The following is a 15,909-nucleotide window of genomic DNA, read 5'->3' on the forward strand; positions in this document are numbered from 1 at the left end:
TGAAAAAGTTGATGGATGTAATGCAATATTAGAAGTAATGTCCTTGGTGGAAGAGAGAAGTCTTTCTGTTCCACTTCAAGATTTGGTTAAAAGCTGACCACATAATTTTAGATGCATGACTTGGATATTTTAAACTATTATCTCATTCTCTATTCAATGACATGACATTTTTATTTCCCCAATTTACATCCATAGGATTTTTTTCTAATGTAATTGACATACATATGCATCTTCCTATATAAATAAAAATGTAAGTCTGTTGTCATGCAGCAGTTTGTGTGGCCACCAATAGGTGGCTACACCAACTCCAGTGTGATGGCAAGCAGCATGAACAGCAGGTAATCTAGGCAAGGTGTTTAACATGAGGGGAGGCACTTCACAAAGCAGTATGGCAAACTGCTCTGTATGTAGCACCTCACCCCCAATTAAACATGGTTTTAATTTTACATGCACAGAGATACACTCTACCTGCTTTAAATATGTAATTTTATATCCAACCCTATCCACTAGTTCCTTCTAGGGTGTCATGAAGAACCACATAGCTGTATTTTCAAGCCTTCAACTACTTATCCCCAAAAGTGTGACCAAGGAACATGAACTTGAAAATATCTACACTACATACACACATTTGGGAAGGAAACATCTTTTATGAAAAGTTCAAGTTCTTTGAACTTTTTCCCACTGGAAAGCTTTGGAGTTGGGGGGTAGGCTAAGTTCAAACAAGATTATTACTTAATTAACTAGGAGTGATTATTTGGGCACAAATGGGGAAGGAATCTTTTGTGGGGGTTTTGCTACAAATTCTCCCTAAATATATGGATGCAGACTGTGTTTTCACCTCACAACCTGTTTTATAAAAGCATAGGGACAAGCAATATCAAAACATAAAACAAACAGACCAGAATCTTAGTAGCTGTATAGCTATAACAGGTCAGATTGTGTGTGTGTGTGTGTGTGTGTGTGTGTGTTCTTTACTTTCTTTTAAAAAATCCAGAAGCCTGTACTTTTCCATCTCATAAATATTTCAGATAAATCTATGAATAATTAGTGCAACAAAGATTAAATCTTCTTCTAAAGATGCACGGTGAATGAAGTAAAGCACTGCTAACATGCAGCTAAGTCTTGAGCATTTATACAGTCTGAAGCAGGAAATTTCTCGCACACAATAGAGATTAAACACACTCGGTGCATACAGTATTCTCCTCAGCATTCTGAATTGGGACTATGGCGTAGCAGTTGTTGTCTTGAGCAGGTTTTTCTTGGTGATTTTCAAGCCCGGTGTTACCTACCCAAGTGGCAGTGACACCAGCTTTCACCGAAGCCTTATTACTCTTAAAAGAGCAATTTGGTTGGTTGCACGGCTATTAGGATCAGACAGCCAAGCTTAAAGCTGTCAGTACAACTGCTTCTCATCTGTTCTCTCTCTCTCTCTCTCTTTTCTTTCTCTCACCCCCCACAATCCTGACATCTTTTCTCTGTTCTGCTGGACACAGGCATTACTGTTTTTATCATTTTCAATCACGCTCACACTGAAAGCTGACGAATATATTCCCACTGAAGCCAAAGTGAGGAGCACGAAATTCTTTTATAGCTCCTATAGTAGCAGCAGCAACAGCAGCAGCAGCAGCACTAGCTGCATGTTGTGTGTGGGAAAAGCTGGATCACAGAGAGATGTGGCGTTCCTCAGGGCTACTTCACTAGATATTACTTCAGAATGGCAAAGCCGCTCCGTGTACTGATTTTTCAATGATTAATGACTCCTTTCCAAGCAAAGGCTGAATGGAGAAAGTGAGGGGAAAGATGTAAGGGGTGGGGGGGGGAGAGAAGACCTGTGGAAAATAACTTGCGGAAATGTTATCATCAGAGAGACAGAGGGAAATTACAATGCTTGAACTTCTTTTTATTTTGATGCTGCTCTTCTCTGGACCAACTCTAAGCAAGCTAAGTAGGACTAAATCAGGCAAACACTGGAAAGGTGGTAAGTGATAAAAGTTTTATAAGGAATGTCAATCGGAAACCCTGAAAAGCAAACAGGGGTCATATTTGATTTCTTGGTAATAAATACAATTTTTTGAAATGGTTGAGGTTTTAATTAGTGTCTAGATTTCAGATAAATTCTGAATGGAATATAGAATTGAATCTAATGTGTTGCTTGTACATTTTCCTGTGTAAAGCCTTTCCTTCCAAAAGGGAAGTATGGACTTAAATAAGCATGAATGCATAAGAGATATTGGCATATCTGGATAAAGCTTTTGCCATGTACATATTCTAAACAGGTGATTTAGAAATTGGTGTACTTGTGATTGTGATAGCATTGTTTGCTTGTTTCAGAATGGATATGGGAGAGGGGGAAGGGAGAGGGGGGATAGATGCTTGTGTCTATGCTGCCTGTAAAGGCACATAGGTACTTCATTCTGTTCAATGTACACATTATTAGTACACATTATGAAATTGTTGGGCAGACATTTTTCAGAACATGACTGTTACGGAAATGCAGTGCCAGCATCACTAATGGACTGGCTGACTGTATCAGTGTTGACGTGTTAATAATGAATAATTGCATTAACTTTATTGAATTTATTTTATTGTGCTAAGAAAAAAAAAACCTTTTACGGCTTTTGAAGGCTGCAATCTATTTCTTTCCATACTCATACACTCAGGAGGATATGTATGCTATTTGTGCTGTTACAGTTCACTAAATATTAATTTTGCTAAAGTTTGCTTTGTTTTGCTTCTGGAAAGTAATAAATTGATATCTATGGGAAAACATGGAATAAAAATAGTTGATAGTCAAATAGTAAATGAATATCAATGATTGGGGGGGGAGTGGTTGTAGCAGATGCTAGACAGTATTCACCTTCTCTTTCACCCCAGATGTTTCTTGATATTGTTGATTGGAAGCACCCCAGGACTTGTGCACCTCTCCAGTTGATCACTGCTTCAATAGCACTTTCTGGGAGTTTTTATACTGTCAGTGTTGTGATCTGAGGTTAAAGAGTAACATCAACATTAAGAAGAAGTTTTAATAATTCATCACAACATCTCAGCAGGAGACTCTCACCCCATCCCTCCCCCCTCCCATCTCTCATTGCATGAAAGACTTTACAAACCATCCACGTGCTGTATCTTCAAGGGAAGAGTTCCAGCAGGAAATTAGCCTGAAATGTGTAAAGCACAAGGTTGCCAACAGATTATGAATCTGTCTTCTTTTGCTTTTGCTTTATTTCATTGAAAGTTGTGGCAGGTGAACATGACTGGCTTGCTTATAACATGTTTTATTTTTCTTCTTATGTGTATTTGATACCTGTGCAGAAGAACTTGCTGTACTTCCTGCCTGCCAGTGTCAATGGAGGCAGGGAATGTTGTTCATGAAATGCAGATGGTGTGAAGCTGAGTTGTGACAAAGGCCTACAGTGAATTTGCAAACTAATCATGTTAGCTTAATAGATAAGATCCCTGCCTTCTCTGGGAGCTATAGGTTTCTCCACACAGGCACATCATCATATCATCTCCACTATATGAAACAAACTTTCTCTCATGGTCACTCAATAATGATATGGTTGATAAATGAGCAGAAACGCCTAAACTGCCCCTTGATGGTTGTGGCAAGGTGGAAAGCAGAGTGCACATCCCTGCTTGGTTTATAAAAGCTTGTGTCCTTATTAGTTGTTTCTTGATTGTGTGCAAAAGGTCAACTGACTGTTTTGCTGTGAATAAAGTTTCCAATTTCACAAGCCACCACTCAAGGCATATTGTGGATGTTTCTGGCAATGTTTGACAATAGCAAGTTAGGCATTGGATAAATGCCTTGTATCTCATTCGTAGGAGAAGCTGAGATGAGCATAGGGAAATAAGAGACTGCCATAAGCAGAGTACTTGTGCATGAACGGATCCTTAGGTATGAAACTGAAGTGCTTTGCTTTGGCTATACAAACATTTGGTAACAAACATGTACTGTACAGTTTTCAGAAGTTATATGGACCCTATACAGAGGGAATGCAATGATAGAACAGATTATATTAGATTCATAAGACAGGATAGAGAAGAGGGAAGAAAGAATATTCAAAACTGACATGTCTGTTTGGGAAATATATTTCTCTATATTCTCCGCCACTTCCACTTTGGCTCTAGAAATCTGGGAAACCCATGAGCACATGGGTTTTGTAAACATTTGTACTTGCACAAACATGTTCAGATACTGAAAGTTCCACAAGTGACAAAGAACCTGTCAGGTTTTTTCTTTGTTGGCTCACATCTTATCTGTGGTTTTGTTGTTGGTTCTCTGTCTCCCAACAAGGTACTGATTTTTCCAGTAGTATCAGGGGACAGCATGTTTACTACTCATAGTTTGTTTCTTGTTTTGAATACATGGTAAGTACCAACTGTTATAAATGCTTAACATTTGTTGTCAGTTACTGTTGTTGAAAGAGGTGCCTTAGTTCTTCTAATAGTTCTTTCCAGCAGTTAGTACCGAGAAGAATTACACTTGCACAAAACAATATAGGTATGATAAAATATTGTTTTATTTGAAGTCTGGCTTGATGAATAAGGATCTGCCAGCATCATAAGTAAGAGCTGCTGCAGCATGTGTTTCCTCCCCATCTTTCCAGTAATGTTAGAAGGTCCAGGGTACATGGGAGCAGACCATAAAATGATTCCTTCACACATAATTATTGTCCTGTATTGTAGGATAAGGACGCGGGGTGAGCTCTCATTGCTCGGTCCCTGCTCCTGCCAACATAGCAGTTCGAAAGCACGCCCAAAAGTGCAAGTAGATAAATAGGTACTGCTCCGGCAGGAAGCTAAATGGCATTTCCATGTGCTGCTCTGTTTTGGTGTTCTGTTGTGCCAGAAGCAGCTTAGTCATGACCCAGAAAAACTGTCTGTGGACAAACGCCAGCTCCTTCGGTCTGTAAAGTGAGATGAGCGCCACAACCCCAGAGTCGTCTGCGTCTGGACTTAACTGTCAGGGGTCCTTTACCTTTATTGTAGGATAGGAAGTTCTGGCACTGAAAGGAGCCACAGTTGCTGCCAAATCACCTGGCTTCTACTTTGGGCCCTAAACAACATGGGCCCAAAGGCTTGTATTCAATGCAGCACTAAGTAACCATCCCATTAGTACAAGGATTTTCACTTGTCAGCAGGACTTCCCCCACTCTGCTCTTCCTGTGCTTCCCCAAATCTGGGAGTTCTTACAACCCCATGGAGCAGATTTGGGGACATAGATGTGCATAGCACACTTCCTCAGGGTGTGAAGCCAGAGAATTTGTCTTTGTGGAAGAGGAGATAACAGCGCTCAAGGGAAATTACCTTTGCCCCACTTGGAGGGCTCATTCTGTTGCCTGAGGCTTTGCAACAATGCAGGTCCCCCATGTTCGCACACCACAAAAGCAGTCCCTCACCATCACAGATCTCTTTCCACAAAAGGTGGCAAGCAGTAGACTCTTTGCAAGCAAACTAAAACACACTCCCACCTTTGCAGGAACATCTATCCCATCCTCCTTCAGCCTCTTCACTGTGCTATCACTCATGACTTGGATGGAGGTGGGCACCATAACCTGCTTGAGGTTGTGGGGCACATCTCATTGGAAGACACAGAAAAGTAACCTGGTTGCCATGCTGTAGCTAGTACTCTACTACAGCTGAAAAAAGGTCAGGGACTCACAAAGCCACATTTTTAAAAGACATTAATGTGTGTCTGGGCACACCTGGCACACCCTGTACACATGCTTATATTTGGAGAGTGCGTGGGGCAAGTGTGGAGAAGGGGAAGAAGTCCAGATGTGCAAGTGGAAATCATTTTCACAGTTCCCCCATGCCCCAGAGGTTCAGTTCACCTTTACTAGGGCCTGAGTCTTTAGTGTTGCAAGCCTTGTGTCTGGAAGGAAACACCCCCGCTTTCTTTTAGGTGCTTTTTAAAAACAAAAACAATATCTTAGACAGTTTAGACAGGTGTCTGTTGAACTGGATTGTTTTTGTGAACCAACCATTTTTTATCAACATGTTACTAATGCTTTTACCAATGCTGTTGTTGTTAGATTACATTTTTCTGTTGTGTGCTATTTTGCTGTATTTCCTGTGAGAGCCTGGTTTATAAATATTTAAATAAATAGTGCTGAAGGAGCCAGGTGATGGGGAAGGAACCACACTGCAGCATCTCCTCTCTTGCTAAGATAATGTTGGAAAGGGCCTTTAAACACAATGGATATGAACTGTGATAATAAATACCTTCTACAAAATCACCAGTGTGCCTATTGTGTGACATCTTAAAAACCCTGAACGTAGTAACTGTGTACTACTTTTACAAAGCAGTTGCCCTGAACATTGTCTGCATGCTGCTGTTGTAAAGAATTCAAACTGTTCCTTCTTAACTTATATGTATGAATATTCAGTTATGTAGGGGACATATCCTAGGATGTTGTGTATTGGCCCCAAATCTTTTTTCTGAGTGCCCTGGGTGTTTCTGGGTAAGTAGTGAACTCAAGGGAAATAGAACTGTGATGTGCTTTTGGATTCCAGGTAGGCTATTCACTTAGAAAAATTGATTGATTGATTGATTGATTGATTGATTGATTATTATTTTATTCAGAGGTCACTTAGAAAGTAATAAATGGGGACAATTAAAGAGAAAAGTGAATTTATTTGGAATAGGATCTCTTGGGGAATTGATTGAGATAAATGAAGTGAAAAGCATTTAGGGTGATCTAGAATGGAGTGCAAATTAATTCAGGGCTTGTGCCTTGCATCTTTTAAGTACACTGCTAGATATATCTGATCTTGAGATTCATCATAATAATCTATGGAAATCACATCTACTTCTTTCATATTGTCAAATCTTTTCTCAGTATGCACATAAAGATTTGATGTGGGTTGGAAATGGATACAGTGGATTTACATGCATATAAAGAGAAGATGTGAAAGCCAAATTGGCCAAATGCCATGAGAAAATTGGGCATCTATTGACAACTAGTAGGCCATTGAGAATATCAGGTAGGTATTACTGAGGAAGTTGGGAAAGTGCTAGTCTTTACTTTTGTTCAGCATACACAATTAATAATTTGTTAGAGGGAAAGCTGAAGTTGTTCCTGCTGGCTCCACCCTCAACCTCCACACAGGTATATTGTGTAGGCTTCCTATACATTATCCAAGGCCTCAAAAATTTGAAGGTACAGATTGCACCAGGGAGATTTGTCAGGTACTAAACAGTGGCTAGAAACATTGCAACTTCTTTCCATCTATAATTTTTTCCACCTACAAATCCAGGTGGAAATCCAGCAAGTCATTAGACATTTAAAAGAGAAATGTTGCTGTAGTAATAGTTACCCTGTGAAAAAGTAGCAGTTTAATTCCACATTACTTTCAGTAGTAAGATACAGTTTAGTCTCAGCTGTAACAATTTTCATGTCTTTGTCTGACATGAAATACTATACTATACAAATACTATTGCTAAAGAACCTATGTATGCAAAGGCCACAATGCTATTCATCAGAATTGATGTGTAGTTAGCATGACTTATTTTAAAGAGAGAGCTTCATATCAGGAAGCATCATTATTATTTATCAGAGAAAATCATACCTGCTACTGGTTTATTACCAGATAGATATCCATAATATATCTGCAGTAAAAAAAACTTGGGCCACAGTTTTCGGTACATGTGTGAGTTAAAGGAGCACCATTTGTCCAAGTTGCAGTATCAGTGTAAAGTTTATACAGCAACCGAAGGGCAAACTGCTTTTTCCAGTTAACAGTGCTTACATTTTGACTCTTTTCTTGGCTCCTTTTAGTACAACTCCTCCAGCTGGAACCCAACCTCTTCTATACCAAAGTATATCTAGGATTGTGTGGCCTTGATTCCCATTTTTTGATCCTGTCCATTCTTTCCATTGCTTTTTCTTTCTGGGTATAGAATGTTGCCCTTTACAATGCAGTACAATTCATAGGTCCCAGTGTCTGTTGTCCATTATCTTATTTGCAATGGCACCTTCCATTGAATTCCTCTTTGTATTTGCTTGCAGTGGTTGCTGTTAAAAACCCCACACACATCCCCAAAAATTACTTGTCAGAAAGTAGATTTGTAATTCTGAAGAGAAGATTCTTAAATTAGAAGCTGAGCAAATTCATTATGGGAAAATAGATATGAGGAAAGAAGCTTTGGAACAGTTGTGAAGTATTGTCAACATTAGAGAATCAGCAGGCAAAACCAAAGTTTCTTAATTAGCACTACAAATAGAATGAACCCATGGAAATTGCCTGTTAAATGTTCTAAGAGATCAGATATTCAGAGATATTAAAATGCTGGCTCTGGTTTTCGTTTTGATTTTACGTAAGTGATTTTTAATGTGAACCGCCCTGAGACCTTCAGATATAGGGCGATATAGAAATAAAATAAATAAATAAATAAATAATCATAATATTCCAAATGATGAACTACCCCACATACATATTGAGGTGCCTAAGAAAGCTATGTGGATATTTTGGCTTTCCCCATTTTAGTAATTTTTTTAAAGGCAGTTAGATTAACTGCTAAATACCATTGATTTTAGACTCTTAACAACTCAAAGAATTTTCTGATAAATACTCAAGGACCACATTATAGCTTTTAAAAGCCATTTGTAAACACCTCTAGGAATTCTTCGGAAGAAGGGAGTGAAACTTTGGTTTCATGGTTTAATCTTTAAAACCATTTTTTTTAAAAAAAGAGAAACAAATCGTAAGTAATGCTAGCCTTTTTGTTATTCCATCATTACTCTTCTGAATGCCATGCAAATCTTTTTACCCACAAGCCCATTATAAAATGCTTTTTCTAAGTATTATGCATCTTTCAGACAGTTTCTGTAGATCAGGTGTGGGGAATTTTGGTCCTCCAAATACTTCATGAACTACAGTTACTGCCCGTCCTAGGAAGCATGGCCCCAGTTATGGGATATGTAGCTCAGCAAAATCTGGAAGGCCAAAGGTTTCCACACTTGCTGTAGATACTTTGTATGAGCTGTCTGGAAAAGACCCTGATGTTGGGAAAGATTGAGGGCACAAGGAGAAGGGGATGACAGAGGACGAGATGGTTGGACAGTGTTCTCAAAGCTGCTAACATGAGTTTGACCAAACTGTGGGAGGCAGTGGAAGACAGGAGTTCCTGGCGTGCTCTGGTCCATGGGGTCACAAAGAGTCGGACATGACTAAACGACCAAACAACAACAAGGATGCCATGATAAGCGGACAGGAAATTGTGTTGTTCTCACTAAATCCATAGCAGAGGAGCTACCAAAGTAATGACTCAAGAAACATCTAAATCAGGCATGGCCAAACTTGGCCCTCCAGCTGTTTTGGGACTGCAACTCCCATCATCCCTAGCTAACAGGACCAGTTGTCAGGGATGATGGGAATTGTAGTCCCAAAACAGCTGGAGGGCCAAGTTTGCCCATGTCTGGTCTAAATAAAGAAACAAGGAGAAGATCTGGGAGACACTATTCCTAGTTCAAGATGAAAACTTTAAAAACTGCTAGAATACACCATCAGACTACAAGCAAATTCTGATGGATTCCACCTCCCCCATAAACCTGTAAAATAAATCTCGAGCCATGGGAATCACATTTTACAAGTTTTACAAGTTTAGGCTCTGCTAAGCAAATGTGCAGGCAAAAGTATTCTAACATTTTTTGAAGGCATTTGGACTATATTTGGCACCATGGTGGAAAATGAGTGATTGGTGAATAAAAGTGTGCTGAAGGGTCTGGGCGCAGAACGTCTGAAAGGAGAAACTAGGATGTTACTGGTAGCATTCAAATTCCATGGTTCTGCTCCTCCAAACTAGAAACTAGTTGTGCGTTTATATCCTCCTTACTAACTAATGCTGCCTAATAAATGACTTCCTGGGTTAATCAAACCATAGTTTGTCATTCTGTGGTTTCAGCAAGCCCTCACACCCCAGATAGCAACCACAGTTTGATCCTGGTATGTTTCCCAGCTTTTATTTGCTCGTTCAAACCATATCTTGTCAGTTAAGACAGACTATAGTTGGATTATGTTAGCAAGTTTTTACTAAGCCACACATGAGGAGAGATTGCTTGGCTCATTTCCAAAATATGTCTGAATGTAGCCACTATGTTAAAATGGAAAAAGATGTATATGTTGCATATGCTTTCAGCCATGCAAAATACAGTGGTTTATGTTGAATCTGTGCTAGGTTTTAGCAGAGAATGATATTTTGTGAAGAATGATATTATTTGCAAAATAAAAGAGTAATCTTTACTATGCCTATGTAATTTAGCATATGAATTTACAACACTGAATTTTTGGGGGGGGGTGGGGGGAGAGATGTGTGATTTTTTTATTTTTACTGTGAAACATTTAAAGCGACATACTAGCAAAAAGCAGCTCTGTGGCTTTTCAATATGTAGTAATAGATTGTCTGTGGTAGGGAAAGCTCAGACATCCCAAATCAGCTGACTTCACTGTGGTAATGAATATTTGTGCAAAGCCACCTTACTCTGAAGACTTATTTGAGGTCTGAATGCTTGAGACACAGAGTTACTGCCACTTTGATTGCCTTTATGTAGAAATTAATTCGCTAAGCATGTCTCAAAATCAGGTTATTCTAATTGGCTAAATTTTCTTTTTAAAGATTTCTTTTATTATAGTTCTGTGTTTGAATATGCTTCCTTTTCTGATTGTCTGATTAAATTCTGAATCCTTTTCTATGTACACTTGAGGAAGATGTGACCAAGAGGCTAATTCTTCCTGCTTAATGGTAATGAGCTTTGACCCTATAAGCTTTGAATTCAGAATTATAATTTGGAAAGTTATGGTGTGTGTTTGCAGAAACTTTAGTAAATATGCTGTGTGCAAGAGCCTCAAAAGCTCAACGTGCAAATAATCAAGATTTTTGACGGTTTATACATGAGTTTTTGTTCAGAGTAATCTGGAAGTATAAATGATTTCACAATATGAAATGCATATGATTCACTGATTAGGAAGGTTTGTAGGACCTGGATTTGTATCGAATAGGGTTTCTGATGGCTAGCTTTAAATTGGAGCATTTGACTGAACTTCCAGGCTTCTTCTTTTTCAATCTTGGCTTCAGTGGTTGTCAGTTGACAAAGGCATTCAGTGTGGCATTTGTGAGATTTTTAAATGTACTAACACATGAAAGCAAAGAGTGGTTCTCCTCATAACAGTGGTGATTTTTGTAAAAAGTGAATGTTACACAGCAGAAGAGGACAAATGGACTTTGTCTTTCTGGAACTAACATGACGCTTGTCTGTTCACTTTATAATCCTTTCTATCCTGTCAGCCTATCCTTATGCATGCATTTAAAGCCCCACACAATTATAACGATGTGAGGTTTGAGTAGAAATATGGTAGCTGACTTCTCTGTCACATCCCCATCGCCTATCTCCACTGCCCTTCACTTGTTGGAAGGCAAAGGTCTGCAGCAGGAGGCTTGCTTTACTCAGGTCCCTAGCTTGTGTAAATTAGATTCCTGCAGAGACACACTGCATTTTTATTGATAGCATCAGTATATCATCATTAACCCTCTAAATATGCTAGTTAAAGCACCAGATCTGCTCTGTAAGAGCTATTCCATTCAGGGGGAACTCCTCACAAGTACACTAATTTGTTCAAAACACCTTTTTAAGTGTGACCATTTCTGCATGATAAAAAATGGCTGAGTTCTGGTTCCACCAGCTTCTGCTTCATTTTCTTGACCACCCACGCTTTAAGGACAAAGATAAATACAGGCATTTGAGTAATATGAAACAAAGGGTTTATAAAGGGTTTATAAAGGCTCCTTACATTGAATAAGGGACTTAATGAAAGGCAGATAAGGGGTTGTTGTTGTTGTTGTTGTTGTTTTTGGGGGGTTGTTTGGTGGGGGTTGTTGCACATGCACGTCCTGTGATAGAGCGCTCCTGTGCATGCATGAAGTATGCGGACCGCTCCTGCACGCTTCTGGATTTGCTGCGTCCGTAACCAGAAAAAAACGCAACATGAAGCAAACGCAACTCAAGGTATGTCTGTATAAGACAGCAAGGGTGAGTTTATGGTGAATCCCGGCACCTCTTTTTTCTAGAAAAATAGCACTGTTCTCTCCTGTATTTTTATGGGCAGAATCCAAAATAAAATTACATTCTCTCATTGGTTTCAGTGGGCAAGGTTTAAGCATGTTTAACTCTCCTGTTAAAATAATTAAGCTATCATCCTGGCTCTACAAGAGCCAAGGTAAAAACCAAAGAATCACAGAATAATAGGATTGTAGACTTGGAAGGTATCCCAAGGGTCATTTAGTCCAACCCCTTGTAATGCATCCATGGTAGATGACCATCCAACCTCTGCTCTAAAACCTCTAATGAAGGATAGTCCACAACTTCCCAAGAGAGTCTGTTCCACTGTTGAGCAGCTCTTAGATCAAGTCAATTTGGGTGTGTTTTCATTTCATAAAAGGGGAGGGTCGGTTCTTGCTTCAGTTTTTTGTACACCCCTACAGAAACTGAGCAAGAAGTATCTTCCTTCATTCTATAACTTTATCAAGAAGTAGAAAATCTATTCTTAAAAATAAAAAAATTTAACATGTAATTTTGCCACAACAGTGAAGCTTTCTATAAAACTGGGTAGGGTCTGCCAACACCATGAGCAACTCTTAAACTCCCCTACCATTACTGTGTGGAGCTGCAGTCTGTTGTACAAAGGATGCAATATTGTATCAACCAGCCTCAGCACACCTCTTTCTGTGCCCCAGTTAGCAGGTTTTCACCACACCAGTAGAGACATCTTCAGCCTGAAACAGAGCAGATGCCTCATAGCATCAACCAAGGCACCACTCTTCCTCTCCTCATTTCCCATGCATCGACCTCTTGCTGCTTTAAACAGCGGACACACCTAGGCCCTTCTAGGCCATCTTTCCCCCACTATGTCTTGCTGCGACAAACATAAGGTCCTTCCTCAAAGTTAGGCACTGAGGGAGAGATGGCTTCAGAGAGTGTTGTTGCTGCTGCTGCTGCTGCTGCTGCTGCTGCTTTAAAGTTTCAAATTGCTTTAAAGTAGCAAGTGTTCACACTTTAAACAGTAACACTTTTGTGCCACATCATCCAAAATGCCTCACTGAGTCTGAAGACCCTGTTGAGACTGAGTGACCTCAGGAGGAGTTGTGGCAAAGTGGTGACATCACTCGTAGGGTTGTGTGCAATGGGATAATGATGCTGACATCAAAAGGCAGCAGCCAGAGAGCAAGTGGAACAGTAGCAGGCAGGCCTCCAGTTGGCTGGAGCAGGAACACCAATCTACTTCCCCTTCTTATCCACAGTTGGAGAGGGAATAGCTCACCTTGGTGAACTGGAAATTCAGCCCAGGCCAAGTGCTTCCCATACTCTAGTTGTCTAGGTCCCTAGATCTTAGGGATTTTTGTTAATTTTTTTCAACCCAACGGTCCTCAAATGCATTTCCACCTTAAGCCATCCTTCTGAGCACACTGAGAGCTTGGAAGGGGATTTGTGCTGAACCCCAGATACTTTGGGGTGGATCCAATAGATCACTTCTTTCAAATGAAGGATTCTTCTTTTGATGGAGAAAGTATTTTTCCACTGGATGAAGTTAAGTTTTGTTCCAATACTTTCTCTGAGTGCAGATTATTATCTATAATTACTCTTATGATTTAAAGACCAATGATACACCATATAGACTATCCCCTTGCCTGGCAGGCACCAATTGGGAAGTACTATGGATCACATCCTCAAAGCTGAAAGGCCAGCAGTGGTATGTTAACCATGATTCAATAACTGTCCTTTGTGCAATCCAACAACATGCTGACAATTGCTTTTAATTTGCAGCACTAGTGGAATTCTTGGCTGGGGGGGTTAGAACACTCTCCAGGTGATAGAAAAAGTGTGCTGAATTAACCTACATATAGATTCCATAAAGAATCCATTTGAAGAACTATATACTACCATGGTGCTTTTGATGGCAGGGAAAATGTTATTCTCCACTGCCATTGTTTGTACTCAGTGATGTTTAGTGGAATTGTTCCTGTTGCAAAATGCCTTATTTCATCTCAGTTCCACTCATCTGAAAGAATATATGTTGGTATCCTTCTGCAGTTTCAGTGGAAAACATTTTGTAGTGGCTTTTCTTTTCTTTTCCTTTCCTTCCTAAAAAGGCATTTTGACTGATTTTGCTTCAAATGGGCCACAAACCATTCCATTCCAAACTGGAGAGAGGCAACTGCCTTGGGCAAGCATTGTCCAGGCTCAGCTAGGTTGAGGGAAAGCCCCAGGTGAGCTGGGCCAACCCAATATCTGCCTCAAACTCACTTTGTCTCAGCAGGTGTTGGATCTGGATTGTGCCTTTCTGAAGGGGAAAAATATTGGTTAAAGCCTGGTTAAATAATTTCAAACTTTCTTTATTTTGTACACAAATTTCAATGCTGGTAATTCAAAGAAAAAGATAAACATTAAATAGGTGTACATAGCAAAATCAACATAATAGAATGACAGGTAAAAACATAAAAATACAAACATCAGAAAACCATAGAACTATGCCACTATTTATTTATAAATAAATAAATAAATAAATTTCTGTACCTGCAAACCAAGGTATTTGATTCTGCCCAACTTGCCAGTGTTAGGTAAATAGTATGGTTCCAGCTCAGCAGCAGGCATTCCTGTGTAAGTCAGACGTTTGGGCTTCTAGCCTGACTTTGATACTACAGCAACTTTGAATACCGGTAAGTTGAATGGACTAGTTCTCAGTGAATTAGTTATTGGTATTGAGCAAGTTGTGGAGATGTTTTTAAACAGGATAGTGTATTGAACTTAGTTGGTCTCTAAGGTGCTACTGGACAAAATTTTTATTTTTATTTATTTATTTCGACTGCGTCAGACCAACACGGCATCCTACCTGAATCTAGAGCTAGTTCCTGTCTTTCTTGTCTTGTTAGTCCCACAGTATTAAGTGGTTTAAAATTATTTTTATTTCCAATTCCATTGAAGTTATCCTAAGAAGTCCCATAACCTTTCATTTTATCACTGCTATTGTTTAATAGCAATATAAAACCACTGGAGGTGATTGTCCTGTGATTAGCAGTATTAAAATATGCTGAATAACACCATACAGTACTCTGGTCTAGAAGTAATGCTTTGGGAGGCTGAATTGGGGTTTGTATTTGACTAAATGAGAGCCACAGTGAATCTAAACAACATAAGATGGGATTTCCTTTCTAGAGATAAGTCGTAGCCTTTTGAAATAACATAAGCAAAAGGAAATGGATTATTGATTCAGTCTAAAATTAACAGAGTGAAGGAGGAGTCTTTCTGCCTTTAGAATACCAAAGAATGTGATATGTTTTCTCTATATCATATTTAGTGCTTGTATCCAGTTTATAAATTCACTTTTACAGCCAACACTGAATTGTCTCCCTTGGAAATGCTTACCTGTACTATAAAAAGCAAGGCTCTTGCAGAATAAGCTACATGCACTGCGAATATGGGATAATATCATGTATTATTCATGCAGATTTACAGTATCTGTATTACTCTTTCCCATCCCTTTCCAAACAATGAACACAGTAATTCCACTTTGCACATAATGTAATATACAAAGTTGTTTTTGTTTTAAAGTGTGTTTTAAAAGTCAATTTTCTCAACATGCTTTGGTCGATCGGCAAAATAAAAAAAAAATGATTGTATTTTTTCAAGAGCAATTTTAGTGATGTTAAATTTACAACATCCATACATGAATGTACAAAGCAGAAAGCCAGGTTTTATATATCTTTTGGTTTGGAATATGAGTTCAGGGGGTGGGGTAAGGATGTAGAAGACCTACTTTATGACAAGACCTGGATGTCGGGTTACTAAAAAAATGGGCTTGGGGCAAGACCCATGCACTCTGCCAAGCTGCTCCTTCTGAACATCATTGGTT

At 39.2% G+C, this 15,909-nt stretch overlaps 1 protein-coding gene across 23 annotated transcripts in view; it reads left to right on the forward strand.

Annotated features, from left to right (window-relative positions):
• The first annotated feature begins 1,836 nt into the window (after positions 1 to 1,836).
• The window catches only part of ROBO2 (roundabout guidance receptor 2), an 800,601-nt gene continuing 786,528 nt past the window's right edge, over positions 1,837 to 15,909 (forward strand). For all 23 annotated transcript variants that reach the window (XM_083735907.1, XM_083735912.1, XM_083735908.1 and 20 more), the window contains exon 1: positions 1,837 to 1,978. In XM_083735907.1, the coding sequence (XP_083592033.1) occupies positions 1,852 to 1,978 (127 nt within the window). In that variant the 5' untranslated portion in view covers positions 1,837 to 1,851. The remainder of the gene's footprint in view (positions 1,979 to 15,909) is intronic.

Source organism: Podarcis gaigeae (assembly GCF_964106915.1).
Source record: "Podarcis gaigeae genome assembly, chromosome: 4".
In the NCBI taxonomy this organism is placed as follows: domain Eukaryota; kingdom Metazoa; phylum Chordata; class Lepidosauria; order Squamata; family Lacertidae; genus Podarcis; species Podarcis gaigeae.